Raw genomic sequence first — 20,984 nt, forward strand, 5'->3', positions numbered from 1 at the left:
TTGTAACAATAAAGGAGCTTCATCTGTTTAAAGCTTTATTCTATAAATATCTGAGTACCTACAGTGTTGTTCTAGTGTTGGAAATAGAACAGAAAAAAAGCAGACAAAATCCCTGCCCTCATGGAGTTTACATTCTAGTCCTTGAGACCAAGGTAACATACCCCTGTAATGTGTAAAATGCACATTATGATAATTCTCTTCTGTAGAGAAATTGTTGCAACAACATTTAGAGAAGCGTTTTTTTTTTTAGCTAAATGACGTATCAGGCCATATGATGATTCAACATCTTATCCCCAGGTATAAGGAAGGTCCATGTTGACCCCCAAAGCAAATGAGAAATGTTAAAACACAAGTCAGTCACTCAAACATTTCCTAAGTGCAAACATTGAGGGTATGGAAATAAAGAGGCAAGCTCTATCCTCCAGCTGTTTACAGTCTGGTGGAAGAGACAGATGAATGATATTAACAATTACACACACGTGGGCAAGCACACACAGAGCCCTGTGGGAAGAGAGGCATCCAGCCTAGCCAGAGAGAAAGGGGTGGAGCTTGGGGTAGGGAATCAGGAAAGGTGTTCTGAAAAAAGTTAAGCCTAAACTGAGTCTGGAGCATTGTGCAGGCACAGTCAGGTAAAACAGGGAGGGAATTCCCTGGCGGTCTAGTGATTAGGACCCAGCGCTTTCACTGCCGGGGGTCTGGGTTTGATTCCTGGTTGGGGAGCTAAGATCTGACAAGCTGTGTGGTGTGGCCAAAAAAAAAAAAAAATTATAAATAAATAAATAAATAAGTTAGAAAAACAACAGGGAAGAGGACATATCAGGCAAAGGAATTAGTGTGAGCAGAAGACAAAGAACAGTGTATAAACTATGAAATGCAGGTAACTTGGGAAATGTATGATTTGGGTTAGATAACTAGTAGAAGTGGCTGGACAGGTAAGAAGGGGCTGGATCTATTAAGCAAAGGCTTAATGATCAGATTTTCATTTTAGAAAGATTATCTTCCATCTTTATGGAAGGTGGCTTTGAACAAGAAGAATGGAAGTGGGGAGGCCAAATTAGAGGTCACTACAATAATCCAAATGACAAAAAAAAAAGTAGTTGTAACTGTGAGAATCTGAGATATATCGATCAGGCAGAGTTGACAGAAAATGACAGCTGATAGATTATATCTGGGGGCAGTGGGTAAAGGCTGAAAACTGGCATTGACACCAAAACTTCTTACCTTATTTTCATTGTATCATACTCTGAGAACTATACATAATAAATATGTCATTTTATTCCTTAGCCAGGAGTCTCCTCTACTTGATAGCTCAGGGAGATCTTTAACTAGTACTTATTTATCTGCATGTAAAGTAAACATCTATCCTTTTAATACCCCCTGGGTTATAAGCTTTACCACATATGGTCAACTCTTTCTTTATCTACTCTTTATTTAATTTATCTATCTCTGGGCAATCATTCAACAGAAGCTCTGTGTAAGCAGGGTGTGTATACATATATATATGTACTTTCACATTAAATATTTGAATGTTTGGCTCATGCAAATAAATATAAATATGCCAGTCAAATTTTGTTATATATATCAATTCAATGAGAGTTTAAGAAATAGGCACTGTACAATGTACAGGTAGCAAAAACAAAGCCACAGTGGGTGATCTGGTAACAAGAACAGAAACATAAACATTAAAATAGAGCTAAAGCGTATGAAAAGCCCCTCAATACCTTAATTTAAGTGAAATCTGATCTGTATAATGAGAATCAATCAATCTCACTCCCATTAAGGAACTTTTTTTTGGTGGGGATTTGATTATCATGTAGCAGTTTAGAGTGTAAACTGCACAGGTAGAATCTTGAGGTGGTTCATCCTAGTCAGTGCATGTATTGTTTTGAATTACCTGGATTTTAACACCCTATGGTAGGAATCACGTGCTTCCTACTTAAGAGTAGTGCTTTCTGTTTCTCCTTTGTAGGAGGCTTAAATAAGGCAGGTCAAGGCTACCACATCCCAAGATGTCTCTTACCACAGCGTGGTTCTTCACATAGCAGGGCTTGCACATGGGCTTGTCATTGACCATCACGTATATTTCCCCGGCTAGGATGTTGTCACAGTCAAAGCAGCAGAAGTGTTTCAGATGCCAGTTCTGGTTTTCTGCCTGGGTATATTCATTGCTGAATATCAGCTGGGAAGAGGATAAAAATAAGATCAATCATGTTTTTTCCTTTTTACTACAAATAACCAAGCTAGGTTCTTTAGACCAATAAGGGATTTAGATCCACAAGGAATATCAGTCAACTTTTTGGGGTATGACGTCTGAAAACAACCTAAAGCTTGAACTTGGGTGATTATTTAGTTTAGTTCAAATCAATCTTTTACGTTTCTGGACAGTATTTCATTAGGTAACACAGTTAACATGGACACTCAGAATGACTGAAATTAAAAGTTTTTTTCATTCAATTTCTTTGGATATAAATAAAGCAACTAATGCTTGGTTAATTCATCTTACCTTCTCGCTAAGGGTGGCCTGGTTACCATGGTGAAGGAACCATAGGTGGGTGCAAAAAGGAGCCTGCATTTAGGTGGCCCCAGAGAACATACCTCATCACAGCCAGCACACCGGGGTTTCTCACTGTCACAGTAATGTCTGCCACAGTACAGTTTGCCATTCTTCCAGAAATAAATCATGTCGACCAGGAGTTCATGGCACGTACTGCAGACGAAACAAGCTGGGTGCCACAGTTTATCGTAGCCGGCCCTTTCAGCATAGATGGCTGGGTCTCCTTCCTTCATACTCAGTTTGCAGCAGTAGCAGGACTGAAAGCAAAACCAGCCAAAACAATCTAGTCATCCTAAGACTGGCATTTCTCATCAACAGTTTTAGTAGGAATTCAGAGAAGCCACTTTCAAGGAAATAATTTCTACTGAAATCAGTAATTTGTCCATGTAGGCAATATGGTGTTAGTATTTGTGAAAAGGAGTCTCTTGGCTTTCTCCAGGTTCTCCAAACCTAATTCTTGCACCCTATGTGTAACAGAGCACTGTTTTCTGAATTAAAGCTGCTTATGGAAAAAGGTTAATAGTAATTTTCACTTCAATTTTAGTAGTTCTCTCAAAAATGATTACTTCAGAAATTATTGTACTTTTTTTTTTTTTTAAATACAGGACTAAGCCTTGTTGGTTGATGTGCTAACGGGATCTATGAGAAACACATTACAGTAAGTTTAATTCTTATTTTTTGTTCATCTGTGTCACAGTTTGCTTCTACTTTCAAGGCATAAAAAAAAGACTTCAATATCCCTCTCTAGAGAGACTTTTTAGAAGTATGATTGACCATATATCCACATAAATTTAAGTTTGAATTTTAGGCATGTTCTCACAAGCAAAACTGAATTAACCTAAGCATGTATTATTCTTATTTATGGGAAGAGACAATTAACATCAAAATTATGTTTAGAAACAGACTCTAGATTGTATGTTGTATTCCAGCACGACACCAATGCTAACTGCTATGTATACATAAAACTCACAATTATCTTCGGCAACAAATAATCAGAAAACCTGGCTTTAGACCAAGGCTTCAAACATGGTAGACAATTCTCTAAAATAAGCCTAAACTGAATTATAATTCAATTTATTTCCCTCATCTACTCCCTTTTGGAAACAGAGTAAGTGTATTCCTCCCTGTCGACCCCGCCTCCCCACCAGCCATTCAAAGAAATGGAATGAACCTGTAAAATATACCAACTGGCCCAACATCGTGACTGTTATCACTTACATACTGAGTTCTTTTGTGTTCGGCCGATTTGTCCTCCATGGCCCCTACCGCTGTTTTGGTGCTTCTGTCTCCTCCAGGAATGTATGTTCTGTTGGGGCCTTGAGCGTTCATGTCACGGGGTAGTTTGACATCTCCTACTCCCAGAGCCTCGCTCTTATATTTCTTCACAAACTGCTCCATCTCGTTCACCTCTTTGGGAGACAGCTCATGGCACTTTGAAGGGTCCTGGTCATGAGCAGGGAGTTGCTTTGCCAACTGCTTCTTCCGGTACTGCGCCCCCTCTGAGCCTGCCACTGGCTGCTTCTCTTTGGGCAGCATCTGCATGTACTGCCTGGCCTAGACCACAGGGAGACCGGTGTTAACTGGGAGATGCTTGGCCATCATATAAATGATATTTTACAACACTCATTAGAATCAACTTACTGAAGAAAGAAATCAGTTTTATCCATTACTAACAATTGATCTTCATAATATTAATATCTTGAGATGTTAACATGTTAAAAATTGTACAATAAATAGATTGAGGTCAGTAAAAATGAACATATTTTTCTTCATGAAATTAAAGCTTTTTTTTTCCAGTTTCTTTTAATGTTTACATGTGCTAAAATCACTTTGCTGTACACCTGAAACTAACACAACATTGTAAATCAACTATACTCCAATAAAAATTTTAAAAAACAAACCAAAAAAACACAACTGTATAATTGCAAGAGAATACAATTTTTTAGGCAGCATGTTTAGAATGGTCTAAGGATCATCAGTATTTTCATCACTATAAGAAAATGATATCATCACAAGATTCACTCTTATGATTTAACTAACCTTCTTAAAAGATTTCCAAATGTCTCCTCTAGTTGTTATATTAGTGGAAATAGCTTGACACAAAATTGCATTTTTTTGCCTTACATAGTAAAAGAAATATAGTGTTGAACATCTTTTGAGTTATAAAAAATGAAAGAAAATTCTATTCTTTAGATGTTCTTAATTATCTTAAGAGAAATCATCTCAAGAGTAACACAGAAGTTACTAGATTTATATGAAACATCTGTTTTTCATTTAATTATTAAAAATGTCAGACCATTTCTTTGAAAAGGTTAACACAGATTATCTAGGTAGTCAAAAATTCTATGAGGTATCTAATCTTACTTTCAAAAGACCAATAGGAGTTGTAAGTCAAAGTAATGGGGACCCCAGAAAAATAATAGACCTGAGGTCGATTAGGGTCACTAAAGGAATTGCCCTAAATAAGTAGCCCATGAACTTTAATACAGGGACTTCCCTCCCCCTTATTATTTACCAATGCCTGATTCTGGACAGGAGGAGCCCATTCATAGGTAACTGTGTTGATGGAGACATTCTTCTTGGCAGCAACTGGATTGGTCAGTATCATAACATTGCGTTTATACATGGGAATTCCATCTGATTTTAGCTTTGCAATCAGGGTGGTATACTTGGTGTCTTCAAAAAGTTTCCCCACTTTTCGATCCTCTTCATTGCTCAAGAGGACATCATGCTCTTCTTGGCCACACTTGCAGTTACGACATATTTTTCTATAATTTTGGAGATAAGTAGGCAATGATTAATTAGATCTAATCAGTCATACATATATAGTTCAAAATATACTTTTACAAATATTCCATATAATGGTATGCAAAGTCAAGTCTTGGGGAGGGTGAGGAGATTACAAGTAGCCATCCATAAATTTAAACAAGGAAACATATAAATGCATCTTCACTTTATGAGACTTTGAAAAAAGTTAGGTTTTGATTAAAAAGTGCATGCTCTTTTCTTAAGTTGGTCCTGGCAGACATAGGGTAAGATGGAAACTTGCCTACAGGAAGTTTATGGGGGAGTAATTTGGGGACCAACACCTGTCAGGGGCGAGGGGACCATGGTGGAAGAGAGGAAGAGGTTTATCTGTGATACTGTTGTAACAGAAGCCTCACAGGATCCCATACATTCTGACACTGGGATGGCCCTTGATGGAGCATCTGAGTCAGGGTGTCCAAGGTTGTGACATTAACAGGTCATTTCATGTAGGCTACTCCAGTTGGTATAACCCAGGGGAAGGCTGAGAATAATTCTTGGAGAAGGACTCAACTGTAAGCCATTGGTAGACAACGCTTCCGTCAGTTGTAGGAATGAGTGTCTTTTTACAGCAGCCACTATTGCCACCATGGTCCACTTCTCAGTAACTTCTGAAAAGGGAGGTGGGATACTCATCGTTTACTCTAGTAAATATGTGCACATTCATGTGTATATAGGTATATAGGTATAAAAATAAAATATACATATACACATATAAAAAAAAAAAAAAAAAAGTGCATGCTCAAGGGGGCATGTCTGAGGATAACCCCATCTGGTATTCCTCATTCTCTCAACCAGATATATAAATAAAACAAAAATCACCAAAAAACTATCACAGCAAGCAGTTTCATATTTTACTGCATGATAACAGCCATTGCCCATGGGTTTTTGTCTTTTTTTTTTGTTTTATTCCCTAAGTGAGAGGGAAGGACGTTGATATATCCTTTTCTGATCAAGGACGGTAATCCAAGATTTAGGTTTAGCTTTTATAATTTCCTTTCTGTCCCCTTTCCAATTTCCTTTCCTCTCTTTTCTCATGTTCTATTTTCTTTCTCCTTTCTCTTTCCTTCCCCCTTCTTTTATTTCTTCAAACACTTAGTGATCACCTATCATGCGCTCCCTTATGTATAAGAAAACAGATAAAGTCTCTGGCCTTCTTATAGTTGAAGGACACCGACTCCCTTCCCCAGACTGGTCTGGCATGTAATCTTTCATTCACGCAATGTATATGAGTGTCCATGTGCCAAGCAATGAACTTGATACTAGGACACAATAGTGAAAAAATTAGGCCCAATCTCTGACATTCTAGAACTTACCACCTGGTGGGGAGACAGACATTAAACAAATACACACACATACAAACACACACACACACCTATAATTGCATTTGTGATAAGAAAGAAAAGTACAGGATACTTTGAGAGGGTATAATTTTGACTTAGAACTGGTGAGGAAAGGACTCCATAAGAACATTACTCCATAAGAAAGTGACATTTAGGTTGAGATCTGAAGGATGTGTAAAACAGGTGTGAATTGTGTATGTGTGTGTATTTGAGAAGAGGTAATGAAAGGAGAAGAAAAGCCTCCAGACATTCTGGGTAGAAAGAGTATTTGGGTGGTCCTGAATTAGGAAAGAGATTGTGCCCTTAGGTCCCATGATCAGAGAAGTCTGGTATGACTACAGTGAGGTAAGTAAATGGGGTGGTGACAAGGTTGGAGAGGTAGGCAAGCCTGAGATCATGCAGGGACTTCTAGGGCACATTAAGAAATTTGGCTTTCATTATAAGAGCAATCAGGAGGCACTGAAGGCTTTTAAGTAATGGAATAACATGATTAGATCATTTTCAAAAATTGTAATACCTGCCACATGGAGAATGAATTAGGGGTAGACATAATTGAAAGTAGGGAGACTGGTTAACATGTCAATGGTGCATCCAATTTGCAATGGCAAGGTTCTAAATAACAGGGATTCTACTGCTACTTCGCAAGTGGAATTTACAACTTGGATGGTTATTGTTTTGGCCTGGGTAAGATGTGTAATAGCTTGGACTACAGTATTTGATGTTGGAGATAAAAAGAAAGGAACAAATTTAAGATATCCCTGAATGTTAAACTGACTAAACTTTGTGGATATAGTGATGATGAAGGGAAGGTCCAGTCTGTTTAAAAATGAACCCAGGTTTCCAGGATGAGTAAGTTGGTGAAAGGAATGTAATTTCTTAGATCGTAAAAGCAAAAGAACAGATCTGAGGTATGGGGCAAAAGGTTGGTGAAAGTTATCCAAAACTGAAATAATAAGTGTGAAATGCCTATGAGACAGGGTAAAGATATCAAGTAGATTATAGGATATATAGATCTAGTGTTAAAAACTGTAGCCTGATAGAAAATATAAGTTCGGAAGTCAGGGAATTAATTGAACAGATCACTTTCACTTCCTGGGGGAAGAGCAGAGGAAGAAGATGAGGACTCAGGAAGGAGTCTGGCAAAGGAGCAGAAGCTGGAAAAGGTGACAGAGGAAAACAGAGGAGTAGAGAGACTTTGTGGGGTTAAAAACATATACTGGTACTAAAATACAGGGCAGTGATAGCATATAAGTTAGAGGGAGGAATCTGAGTTTTAAAAAAACATTCTAATATCCTTATATTGTTCAGGAAGATACTGAAGATATAGATTAACATTAGATGTTAAACATGTATGTTAAAATATCTAGATAACTAAAAAAGAAATGTAATTTCTAAACTAAAAGAAAAAGGAATTAAAGTATAAAAATGTAATTAGTCAAATAAGAGAGGAGAAGAAAATAAACGGAGGCAATTACGACATGCAGAAAGCAAAAATTAGATGGTTGATATAACCCAAGCATATCAACAGTCACAATAAATGGACCCATTTCTCCAGCTGAAAGATGAAGGCTTTCAGAAGGATAATACAACAAAATTAAACAATATGCTGTCTGTAAGAAATGCTTAAATTTTAAACACACAGAAAGGATGAAAGTATAAAGATGCAGAAAGATTAACCAGGCAAATACCAACAAAATGTAAGTTAGATACCTATATGAATGTCATATAATTAATGCTTTTTCCTTTAATGACTATTAAAGAGAGTCACTTCATTGTAATAAACATTTAAAAACACTTCTATGATATAACAATTCTGAACTTAATACAACCTAGTAACCTAACTTCAACATATATAAGCAAAAGTAACAGAACTATAAGAAATAAATGAACAAACCCATCATTATGGTGAGACTAAAAAAATTAGAAATGAATATTTGAATTATTAAGCTTGATCTAACCGACACATAAAAATATCATATCCAGTGACTGGAGAACATACATTCTTTTTATAAGTATTTGAAACACTTTGAAAATCTAAACATCTACTATGCCATAGAGCAAGGCTCAAGAAATGCCCAAGGACAGATCATCAACCACATTATCTAAACAGAATGCAATTATGTTAGAAATCATCAGCAAAAATGTAACTACAAAGTACTTTTTTAAAAAAGACTCTTAAAAAATTCAATGTTGAAAGAAAAAAATCACAATAGAAATTAAAACAAAAAACATTTTAGGAAAAAAGAAAGCAAAACTATTACTTCCTGAAACTTGTAGAACACAACTAAAGGGATGCTGAGGAGGACATTTATAGTTAAGGTATGCTCAAATTAGAAAGAAGAATAAAAATTAATAAGCTAAGTGTTTAATTCAGGAAGTTAGGAAAAATTCAGACTAAACCTAAAGTAAAAAAGAAGGAAAATAAAGATAACAGCAGAAACTGATAAAGTAAATGTTTGCTTCCCGTCAGATATAGGAAAAGGATTCAATACATTTCAACATTTCTTCTGATTACATTTTAAAGTAATTTTAGCTGTAGAAGGGAATTAGGATTTTAGAAAGGGTGTCTGGAAAAAAAACCCACAAGACTCAGCATCCATCACACTTAGTGCATTCATTTTAGGATCTGAAGCAAGAAAGCAACCTTGCCATCGTGACTTCATTCATTTTGTCCTGTGGGTACTAATCAGAGCAGTTAAGAAAGTTCAAAGAAATACAAGTCATAAGGATTCATCAGAAAGAAAGAAACTAAACTGTTGTTAACCACACATGCTATGACTGATCATATAAAAATGTATCAGCATCATTAAGAGTTTAATTATTCTTATGGATTTAAAATTAATATAAATCATTGGATTTCTCTACATCAGAAAATTAGCAAAAAACAAAACAACTCTTTGCCAAATAACAAATTATTAAATAATTATTGATTTTTGTGTCCTGTTTTCTTAAGGTGAGGTTTGCAAACTGAAAACATTAGATCTGACTTATACAGTCTCAGAAAGAGAGAGAAAGAAAGATTCACAGTGTCAGAGATATGAAGGTGGAGAGGCTAAATACTTCCCTTGTGCACACATTGGTCAGAATTCTTTATTTGGTAAGAATTCGCTGAAGAGTTTGCATATTCCAGTTCAGCTATAAAAGACTCTTACATCTGGTTATCTCATACTTCCATCTAGTGGAAAGGAGCATACTATTCTACTACAGTATGTTCTTCATTCTTGTTCTTCGGTTAACAAAAACAATATAATTATTCATAAAACTATCACATTGCTTTTGGATCAAGTTTTAAATCACACCTTCCTGAGGGTAAAGAGGTGGGTTGGGGATTTAGTTCTTAATATAGATAAATAGATCCTTATATGGCTTTGAACTATGGCATGCATACTAATATTAGCGAAGTGGTTCACTAAAGAAGGAAGTAATAATTTTACAAGGATGTGATGAATACTGGAGTTCCTTTGGAAATGTTTATTATCCAGTTCTACACCAGTACAACATATATGCTATGAAATGAGGGGAGTTAGATTCTAGAATCTGAAAGACAAATAGTAAAAGAGTAAGTGAAATAAAGCCTGCGGGCTTTCTAAAGCATGAACTATACTACACACGACAAGCTGTAGCATGGTTATATAAATTATATTTACTATGAAAATGTTATATAAAAGAGGTATATTAACCAGCGATATAATAGCCATCTCTATATTTTTTCTTATTTTTCATCTTGGCTATTCTTGGAATATTTACATTCTGAGAAAATCTATATTCCCTGTCCACCCCTTCACCCACCTGAAATACCTTTATTAAAGCACGAAAAATCAGGTTAAAACACTACACCAATAGCAGCAGTGATGAGGGAAAAAGAAGTAGCTAAAGAAGTCAGACTATGCCTGATTATCAGTTTTCTAAGTGGGGAAAACCTATGATTGACTCATGATAGTTTTTAAAATCCCAGTATATTATTAGCCTCATCTGCATCCTTACCCCAGCATGGTAACCTGCAGTAACAGAGCACTTGGCAGGAATGTGACTCAAGAAGGGTAGGATGGTTCTTTTAGTCAGAGTTGTCATCACTGAAGTAGCTGGAATGACCACATCCCTTCCAGACTCCTAATACCAGAGCTCCATTTCTACAATAAAAAGGGACAGCTACAAACCACTAGGCAAGAAATAAACCCATAAAATCTGGGCCACGTGCCAACGGCTATCCATGTGGAAACGTGTGCCATCTACTACTTATCTAGGTTTAAAAAACGTTTTAAATCCTTTTCTTGGGATTTTAGTCTACAGTGTTTTATATTTGAATCTCCCATATTTAAATTAAAATTATTTTATTTTTAGAAATATCTTTTAAGAACTTTCAAAGTCATCTGGAAAATAGCCAATAAATTTATTAAAAGGAGAATTTTGTTAAGGAATTAGGGAAGAAAGAGATACCATTATCTTTGTATCTAAGAGAAGGCATGAGGATGAGTGGGACATTTATAATATATTTAATTTCAGTCTAAAATAACCCAGATTCCATCCCTTTTAAGAAAACAAGGAACTTTTAAAAATTGGTTTTATGCCAACCTGAAACAAAACAAAAACAGGGCTTAGGTGAGCTTAGTATCCATGTGCTAGGGGCTATGTTTGTAAGGTTTGTACAGTATCTTTCCTCAGATGATTCACACATAACTTCTGATGATATATGTAGACTTAAATAGTTTATTTTTATTAAATTTATTTGAGCCATTCCAATTCAATAGCAGTTTGGGGGAGTATATAAATCAGTTCCCATATTTAGCACAGTTGTCTTATCTCTAAATCTTCTAAACTGCCCTAAAGCAATTCTCCCCAAGCTCTCTGTGGGATGTTAATTAAAGTTGTGTGAAGGGAAAAAAGGGAGGGGGGATTCTGAATTAAGTTAGTTTAAAACAGTCTTTTTTATGACTTTCTAAAAAAGATGTGAGAGTAGACTGGTAGGTAGACTGGGAAGCTCTAAGACCTGGGAGGAGGAGGGTTGTTTGTACTAAAAAGTTTTTGTACAAAAAAGTTTAATGCTGTTAACACATACACATGCAAAGATTAATATGCATGACAAATCAGAACTGTATTCTCAAAATTTTACATTACAACTTCAGAGTTCTTGAGTTAAGTCCATGAGAGAGAGTACCAAAATTTACCAAAAGCATTGCCTCAGAAAAGTAGATAGATAGATTTGCAGTTTCAAGCTGAAAGCAGTCAAGAAACTATCCCTCATCCCCTCAATAGAGAAATTATTTTTGTAGTACTATTTGTAAAAATTATTATTTTTCCAAGGCAAGTAGTAGCAACTGGAGTGCTTTGACATGCTGCCAGCAGTCACAGTGATTTAAAGGAATGGTCATGGCACTGCTATAAACCAATAATTTAAAAGAGTTGGAAGCTGCCCTTTTACAACAGGGATATACATATATGGACTTAAGCGTGGGCCTCTGTTATAGAATTCAGCACAAGCATTAATCCATTTATGGTGGGGAATTTTCAGTTTTCAGCCAGCTCTAACCCAATCAGAAATTCTCCGGAGAGATGTATGCTATATTCATGTAACACTTTTCTTGTAAAACGTAACTCTTTTATTGGAAGGATTTATCAAGGATAAAACAAACGAATAATTCTATTACTTATATGATAAATGATCTGTGGTTCCAATGATATGAAATAATTGGCTATAAACTCCTTGATATCTTGGGTTTCTGTCTTGCATTTCATAAATATTTGTTATCTCTAAATATTACTTAAAAGTGTGCCCACCAGATAGTAGCTCTTATGTGATAAGTATCAGGTCTCCTCAACCTTTTATTTTTTTCTGGTCTTGTAATTACTGGTGCATTGAAAAAAAAGGAGAGCTCACAGTTAAAATATTATTGTCCACCAAGATGTCTATGCCGCAAAAGTGCCACATGTAGGGTGGATAGTCTGGTGCAGTCCACAGTTCACTGGGCAGGACAGTGTAAAGATGGTTCTGAGTTTCTGTTCTATCCTGTAGAAAGGTGGTGATAAGGAAGGTTTTGGCAAGCTTTGGGTCCAAATTCCAGCTCTGCCATCTATAAGCCTTGCTTAGTAAGTTATTTAACTTTCTTAGTCTTTGACTTCTTGTATATAAAACAGGAATACTACCAGTTATCTCAAAAGGTATTATGAGGATTAGGTACAATCAGGTAAATAAAGCAGTAAGCAGAATTTTAAGAAGGTCCCATGACCTTCACCCCTGGTGTTATTCCTATTATTATGTTACTTTATATGGAAAAGGGGAGATTATCCAGGTGTGCCTAATCTAATCACAAGAGCCCTTAAAAAATATTAAGTTTTCTCTGGCTGGGAGCGTGAGAGGAATTCAGAGAGATCGAAGGTGCAGAAAGAATTCTAAGCACTGTTGTTGGCTTAGAAGATGGAGGTTGCCAAGTGCTAAGGAATGTGAGTGGCTTCTAGAAGCTGAGAGCAGCCACTGGCTGACAGCCGGCAAGGAAACAGGGACCTCAGGCCTACAACCACAAGGAAATGAATTCTACCAACCTGAGGAGTGAGCCTGGAGACAGATTCTGACCCCAGAGTTTCCAGATTAGAGCTCAACCTACCCAACACCCTGATTTCAGCCTTTTGGGACCCTAAGCAGAGACTCCAGCTTAGCTGCCTAGACTTCTGATCTACAGCATAAATGGATATTGAGTTAATTAACAGGTGTTATTTTAGCCTGCTAAATTTGTAGCAATTTGTTATGCAGCAACAGAAAACTATTACAAGTGTTTATTGGTGTGTGACATAGAAGATGTTCATGTATATTTCTTATTAATAACTAATAAGCTCAAACAAGTCATTTTTAACTCCCTTGGGTTTTAGACCTTTGATCTGTAAAATGAGGTTTGGCTAGCTAAGTTACGAGTCCCACTCTAAACTTCCATACATCTAACAGTTCATTTTCAGCTTTTTACAACTTTTGAGACACACCTTGAATAGACAGTCATGCCTGTTGGATCTCTTCCACTCACTCTCTAGATCCATTCTGCACAGTACCATGTGCTATATGCCCTAGGAGGCTGACCCCTAAGGACTGCAGCAGTGTGTTACCTTGTCCCCAGCAATGGAAAGCACCAGCAGGAAGTCCAAGTGATGAAGAAAATGAGGTCTGAGTATTTATTTCCTGGCTTCCTACAAGTGTACAAGGTGCTAAGGGGGAAAATGATTTACTTTACTTGGGAGTGTGCGGAAGCAGGGAAAGAGGGTGCTATGGACTGAACTGTGTCCCTCCCCAAATTCCTATGTTGAAGCTGTAACCCCCGATGTGACTGTATTGGGAGACAGAGCTTTTAGGAAGTAAAGTTAAATGAGATCATAAGGGTGGGGTCCTAATCTGATACGATTGGTGGCCATATAACAAGAGGAAGAGAGAGATCTTTCTCTCTCTCTATGTACATACACAGAGAAAAGGACATGTGAGGACACAGTCACAAGGTGGCCATCTACAAACCAGGAAGTGGTTCTGGTGAGGATGCTTTGATCAACCATGCTGATGCTTTGATCTTGGACTTCTAGCCTCCAGAACTGTAAGACAATAAACTTCTGCTGCTTAAGCCACCAGTCTATGGTATTTTGCTATAGAAGCCTGAGCTGACTAATACAAGGAGCAAAGAAGACTTCTCAGAGATAGTGCTTGGGCTAAGACTTGAAGAGAACAGGAAGGACTTTTTGTTTCCAGGTGGTGAGATGTAGGGTCTTTCCAGGCAAAGGGAACATGAGACAAGGCACAGAAATTTCAGAAAACAGCACGTGTCCAAGTAGTTGAAGCACAGGTACCTGAAATGGGAGGGGAAGCTGGAACAGTAGCAGAGGCCAGATATTGAGGTTTAACATCAAAGGCCAAAGACTTTGCTTAAAGGATCAACTCCAGTGGGAAGACACTGAAGGTTCTTAAGCTATTGGGAAGTACATAATAGTATCCATTTTCAAAAGACCATTCTTGTGGCTGCATAGATGGCCAGACTGATAACAGTGAAGAATAATTAGGCTCTGATTTTCACAATGTGCTCCATGAGGCCCTAAGGGTCTCAGAAGTCAAGGGTCACCGTGAAGATGGAGGAGGAAGCTAAGTGGACAGGATCCTGAGACCCCATGTCCACTTCAGTCCCAGCCCTGAAGTTCTGTGGCCCTGGACCAGACCTGGAATCTTTGTTACACTCAGGACAACCAGCCTTAGAAAGTCCGTAAAAGTCTTCAAAGACTGTACTGAAAATGGCTCATCTGGAGGTAAAGGCACTTACCCTCAAGCCTTCCAGTGGTGAAAAGGTCAAGGAATTATCAAAAATTCTGAGAAATGTGTCTGGACTCATGCCAGGAATAAGATAGCACTACTAAATAACACCATTTGGACAGACTATATAAACCCAAGTTAGATTGGAGGCCATGACAAAGCCCTAGTCTTTTATGGCTCTTAGAAGATTCTCAGACAATACCCAGGTAAGGAGATGAGATTGTGTGGAAAAATTAAAATAAATAAGTGATTTTCATGTCATAGATATCTGTTCTTATCTGACATTTTTATCTGAAAATATCAGATGATAGTTATCTATAATACAAAAATAACATAGAGCAAATAAGAACTACTATAAACTAACCTGCTTTAGAGAAAAGATGCCATCACTTAGGAATGAGCTTTAAAAATCTCATCAGCAGTTTTTGGCAAATGTATAGTCAAACTAAAAAGAGTATATTTCAAGACTGTGAAGCAAGCACTGTGCCCAGCAGAGGGCAGTGCAGCTCTCCACAAAACTCACTGAGTACAAATGAAGAGTCGCGCTCACATTAGGAGCTGAAATATTCTAATCCATGAAAACTATTTTGTGTCTAGTGACTTTACCTTTCTAAAACGTGACAGACATATTGACAAACTGCTATGTCCCTTGAAGAGGTAGCACAAGGAAGAGCTATTAAAGTCTTGTAATTTTAAATTCCCTGGAACATATTAGCTCCTTCCAGATAAAGAACTGTATCATCATTTGGGGAGGGCTAAGGTTTCCTTTGCCTTCACTATTTAAAACAACTGTCTTTGTTTCCTAAAACTTACTAAATAAATGAGCTTTTAAAAGAGCCTAATATCCCAAATTTTATTTTACATTCTCCTTTAACTTATACTGTATACAACCTCAATAGCTGAGGACATTTTTTATTCTAGAGCGTTTCCTATGGAAATACGCAGTACAAAAGTGGTTCTCAAGTAAGATTCATTCCAACAGGCAGCTTCCATCCTAATAATGTATGGTTGATCGTTTTAATTTTTTTCTTCTAGCAATATTGTGCTAATTCTAACTTTGAACAGACTTATAAACTACCATTACGGTCTTGACAGCCACAGATGAACATTTATGTTCTTCAAAAGAACAGGTTTAAAACACCAATTTTAGGTTTATATGATGTATGATAATACTTTTTAAAAAACATGCAAATAAGAGCTATAAAAAATACACATTTTTGATCCACTAACATTCATCCTCCACATATATAGGCACTTGATTCAAACGAAAACAATGGCGATGAATTATTATTTTTTTAAACTCGTGTTTCAAAGTTTTTCAGTAGTAAATTTACAGCTGAAAATTTTGAAAAGACCTAGATTCAAGTCCATTTCCTGAGAACTAGGACATGACTGCTTAATTCATCATATTTATTGTTTATCGCAAATATACAGATGAGATGTGCAGTTATACATTTTTAACAAAAGAATAACAAATTAATAAATAGTCCTTCAAGATTACCACAAACTTATTTGCCACTCAGAAAAGAGACGTATTCAGTATTTCAATCTCATAGGAAAACAGAGGAACAGCAAATAAATCAAACAATTCTAAATATAGTTACTATGGCCCAATTAGCTCGAATAATGATGGGAAGTCAGAATAGCTTTACTTCTTAGAAAAGAATATAACAGATCCACAACTTAGCAACCATGCTGGGTAGCCTGTAAGCGATCTCTGCTGTCTGAGGAAGCAGTGACAAAAAGCAGGAATTACTATTGCGGTTGTGGTTTTCAAAACGTTACCTCCAGAAGTGCAGTTCGAACCCCTCACATTTTCCTTTGCATTTTAAACAGGGGGCTCCAAATCCTTGCTCATGTCCTAAGCCCATCTGTTAAAGAGAAAACAACGTGAACCTGTTATTACATTTTTTAAAAAAATCTAAAAAAATTCAATAAATTACACCTTTAATTCCATTTACCACTCCTGTTGATATAACTTGCAAATAAATCTTTTATGAGTGTCACATTGTTTAGTCAGTGATGACACCCAGGTATACTAAATGGAGATTCCAAGTACACACACAACATACTTTGTATTCTTATTGCTTTTTTTCATGAATAGATAAACATTAGAATACAACTACATAGAAGACTACAAATATTGCAAGTGACAAAAAGTCATGAATTTATCTCTTGTGGCCACTTCATGCCCTGTATACAATAGATACAGGGAGCAGTCAGAGGAGCCAGAGCTCGGAAAGCAAGCCTAGCCCCAAATGACATATTTTTTGGCAAACACGGAATATGCAAATGATTTAGGGAAATACAATTTAATATTATTATTTTATTTTTTGATAAATATAATAATAATAATAATAATAATAATAGCAACAACAAACATATTGAATGCCAGGAATAGAGATAAAGTACTTATCTCATTGAAATCTTACAGAACCTCATAAAATGCTTATAAAGTAGGCAATATTGTTCTCCATCTTAGAGATGACAACTGAAATTCAGAGAGGCTGTAGAGCTTGCTTAAGATCAAAATGTAAATAAATGGTAGAGAAGAGATCTGACTCCAGGTCTACCTGATTCCAAGGTCTGTGCTCTTATGCCTGAGGTAGGGGTGGAGGGGTTGTACTACTGTCCTTATTATAGCAAACTATTTCCCTTTCCCGTATTAAACAATAACCCTCTGGAACTCCTGAGACATGACTTAATAAGCAGAAGAGGGGGGTGCAGATGAGGGAAGGACACAAGAAGGCAATGGAACCTCTTTTACCCAACTATTGATACTAGAGTAAAAAAGATTGACTGGCTTTGTTGCTTCAGCACATCAGCAAATCACCAGTGCCTCGATTATTCTGTAGTTTAAATATCACATCAGTGACTGCTGACAAATTTGTTACTGCCTAGTGTCTGGCGTAAGAGTTCAAGCCAGATGAGAGATTTATTTCACTGGCTCCCTGTTGTAGCTTTACCAAGTTGTGTTTCTCACTGTGCAATCAAAACCACATTGTAACTTGTTCCTTGAAAGATCAGCTGGACCATGCCCTGAAGTTTAAATGAAGCCCTTCCATTTTTCCCTGAAGAAAATGACCACATCCTCTTACGATAACTAAGGGCATATTCAAAACCAGCTGGTCCACTCAGCTGCTTAGGAGAACCTACAATATTTTAAAGGTATACCCTCTCAAGAATACTTTCTAAAGGGGATAAAAATCCGTCCAGCATTAACTAAACTTTGTCACCTTTGCCATGTCTCCATTACCAATTTTCAAAAGATTTAAAATTCTCTAAATTGTATACTTTAACACTAGACACTTTTTTTGGAAAGAATCAAATTATTTCCTTGTCACTGATCATTATAGGTCACAGTATGGAAATAAAGTGGGTTACGCAAAAGACAGAGAATCTAGCTATTTTAGTTTTCTGGTCTTTTGCAAGGAACATAATTAAAGAGTTTTCTCCATTACGATATCCACAGTAAAATGAACAGCAAATCTAAAAAGAGGTCAATTCTTTTTCAAGCCCTTTCTAGTTTTCCATTACAGGAGACGTAACAATCCTGAATCCTCCTGGTATATGGATTTGCCTCGTACTGTGTTTCATGCATCTCCTGCTAAACTCTGATCCCAAATGAAAATTAAGATTACATTATTAAGGCTTAATCACATAGCTTAGCTTAAATCAGCTGCTTCAAACTCTCTTGTATATAATTCACAGTAAGAAATACATTTTATCCCATGAAAGAGAACATGCAGACATACACAAACTTATATGTAAGTGTGTATAAAATCCTGAAACAAAGATTTACTGGCTTATATAATAATGGAGAACTAAGTATGCTTCTGCCTCTAAGTTAAATGGCCACCTAAACAAATTCTTGCCTGCCTTCCAATCTAAATCATCTGGTCTGAGCAACACTGGCCTTAATAAACTACCAGGAACATACTGGACCAATACCATCTCATTCTGCATTTCTGAATGAAACTCGGAAGCTCAGCTAATATAACTAGAACCTCAGTTAGTCAGCAGAGATTTTACACTAAGGCCTCGGTGTAGCTCATTGCTGATGTACAAAGTCAGCCTTGGAAAGGGGCAAGTTGTTTCTTTCCTACCTGCTTTTCAATCTTCTTAAAATGGTTATCAGTTTATTTATTAGAATTATTAGAACTGGTGGTGTCTCACGAACATCTACTCTTTTAAAGTGCCCCACATATTCTTAGTGCGGGACAGGCCTAGGCGTCCCCCTGGTGTAAGAGATCAGGAAACTAAAATTCAGAGGAGAGATGATTTGCTCCTGGTGGTACAGCTAGTCAACAGCAAGCTAACCTAAAACCCAGTGTCTGACTTGTGCTGCACTGTGCTAGTGCTGCTGGGGCAGACTCTACAGGGTGTCCAGTGAGAGCCCTTCCATTTTCTAAAAAGATTCCCTGCTTCATTTCTGCTTCAAGGAAAAGAACGACAAGCCCCAAGCCTCCTGCAGCACCTCTCAATGGAGATGACTTTGAGACCTCTATAAAGAGAAGCCTTGAATCAGGCAGGGAGGTTGGGAAAGCTCTTTTGAACAAGTGATAGCTGAACTGAGCTGGAAAGGATGAGCAACATCTAACTCAGTGAAGAGGAGGAGGAAGTACGTTCAAGGCAGAGGGGACACCATATTTGAAGCCTGTGACAGAAGAGGGATGGTTAGAGCTGAGGACATCTTAGAGTACTTGAGAGGTGATACGGCCAGCCTTGCAGCAGGCCAAGTGGGGTTCTCTCTCTTTTTTTTCCTTTTCCTGAGGAAGAAATAAATCTCCTGAACAATTTGGTACGGTGTCTTAGGCCACCAGATTTAACAGAGAAGACATTCCCAGAGAAAGGATGATACTCTAAGGAGGAAGCTTTAGAGAAAAGCCATGCAGGCAATGCGGGTGGGGTGGAGAATGGGGGGAGGGGGGCAAGAGCCCCTCTTAAGTTCTGCTGGCCAAACCTCGGGGTTAGGGAGACCCACGGAAATAACGTGCGTTATGCAAAAGACAAGAGAATCTAGCTATTTTAGTTTTCCGGAGACCCGACTCTGAGAAAAGCAGTAATTTGAGAAAAGGGTTCTGCAGTCTGCCCTGGAAAGCTGAGAAAGCACTGCTCCAATGTTCTTCCACCCCTGCCGGCCGGCCTGCCTGGAAGGTCAACTTAATCTCCGTACAGGCTCTTTCCTGCAATTTGGGTTTGTGACCACGTTAAGAACATGTCCCTTCCCACCTTCCCAAACACACACACTTTGCTCTTCCCCCAGGGCCCAGACATAAGGAGTGAGGGGACTCTCAAAAATCACAAAGAGACAACAAGTAAATGAAAGAGAGTGGAATGAGGTCATGGCAATATGATACACTCTCTCCTGCTATAACCCAAAGGAAGCAGTTCTAATTAAAAAACAACACTCAAACCAAAAAAGCACCTAGTTTTCAAAACCACTGTTAGCAGCTAAAGTGATTAGAGAGTTTCAGACTGGCAATGAATTTACTCTCTTTAAGGGAATTTTATTAAATTTCCCCTGTAAATGAAGCTATAAAAACTCAACCTCCTTGACACCCAGCATTGAAGATCTCTAACTTATGCCACTTACTGGGTGGATACGTCTTCCATAATCTTACCCTTTTTATCAACCTCAGTTAGGATACAAAAGCACAAAGCCACTCAGACAACAAAGATCTGTGGTTCACACTCCAGCATTTTCCCTGTTTCGTCGATGTGCCTAGTTCCAGGCTAAATTATAATCCAGAGTGCAATGTATTCTCTAATCCTGTTCAATCCAATTTAGATGATAAAATTGCACCCCAGCAGACACATCCCTACTGGTGTGAGGCAACTTTCTTCTGCTTTTGTTCCCACGCCAATTTAGGCATCCAGGCATCTGCTACCCTCCCTTTAACCAGTCAAACATATATCAAATGAAGTAAAATGTACTGATTTTACTCTGTAGTAAAATGAGTTTCAGAGCCAGAGCTGCCCTAGGCACAGTTTCTCAAGACCTATTCTGAGA

At 37.4% G+C, this 20,984-nt stretch overlaps 2 protein-coding genes across 6 annotated transcripts in view; one reads left to right on the forward strand and one right to left on the reverse strand.

The window, feature by feature from the left end:
• Positions 1-20,984, forward strand: part of TFEC (transcription factor EC) — a 650,324-nt gene that overhangs the window by 378,017 nt on the left and 251,323 nt on the right. For all 4 annotated transcript variants that reach the window (XM_059933558.1, XM_059933562.1, XM_059933557.1 and 1 more), the window contains one exon: positions 3,160-3,212. The gene's annotated coding sequence lies outside the window, so the exon portion shown is untranslated. The remainder of the gene's footprint in view (positions 1-3,159; positions 3,213-20,984) is intronic.
• Positions 1-20,984, reverse strand: part of TES (testin LIM domain protein) — a 45,572-nt gene that overhangs the window by 4,645 nt on the left and 19,943 nt on the right. The window contains exons 1-6 of one of the 2 annotated variants that reach the window (XM_059933556.1): positions 16,757-16,839; positions 5,874-5,970; positions 5,070-5,322; positions 3,773-4,108; positions 2,596-2,811; positions 2,021-2,179 (exon numbers count right to left, since the gene is read on the reverse strand). In XM_059933556.1, the coding sequence (XP_059789539.1) occupies positions 2,021-2,179; positions 2,596-2,811; positions 3,773-4,108; positions 5,070-5,322; positions 5,874-5,950 (1,041 nt within the window). In that variant the 5' untranslated portion in view covers positions 5,951-5,970; positions 16,757-16,839. Of the gene's footprint in view, positions 1-2,020; positions 2,180-2,595; positions 2,812-3,772; positions 4,109-5,069; positions 5,323-5,873; positions 5,971-16,756; positions 16,843-20,984 lie in introns of those variants that run through there. The other variant, XM_059933554.1, reaches the window with a different exon arrangement.

The sequence above is a fragment of the Balaenoptera ricei genome, chromosome 9, assembly GCF_028023285.1.
Source record: "Balaenoptera ricei isolate mBalRic1 chromosome 9, mBalRic1.hap2, whole genome shotgun sequence".
Lineage (NCBI taxonomy): Eukaryota > Metazoa > Chordata > Mammalia > Artiodactyla > Balaenopteridae > Balaenoptera > Balaenoptera ricei.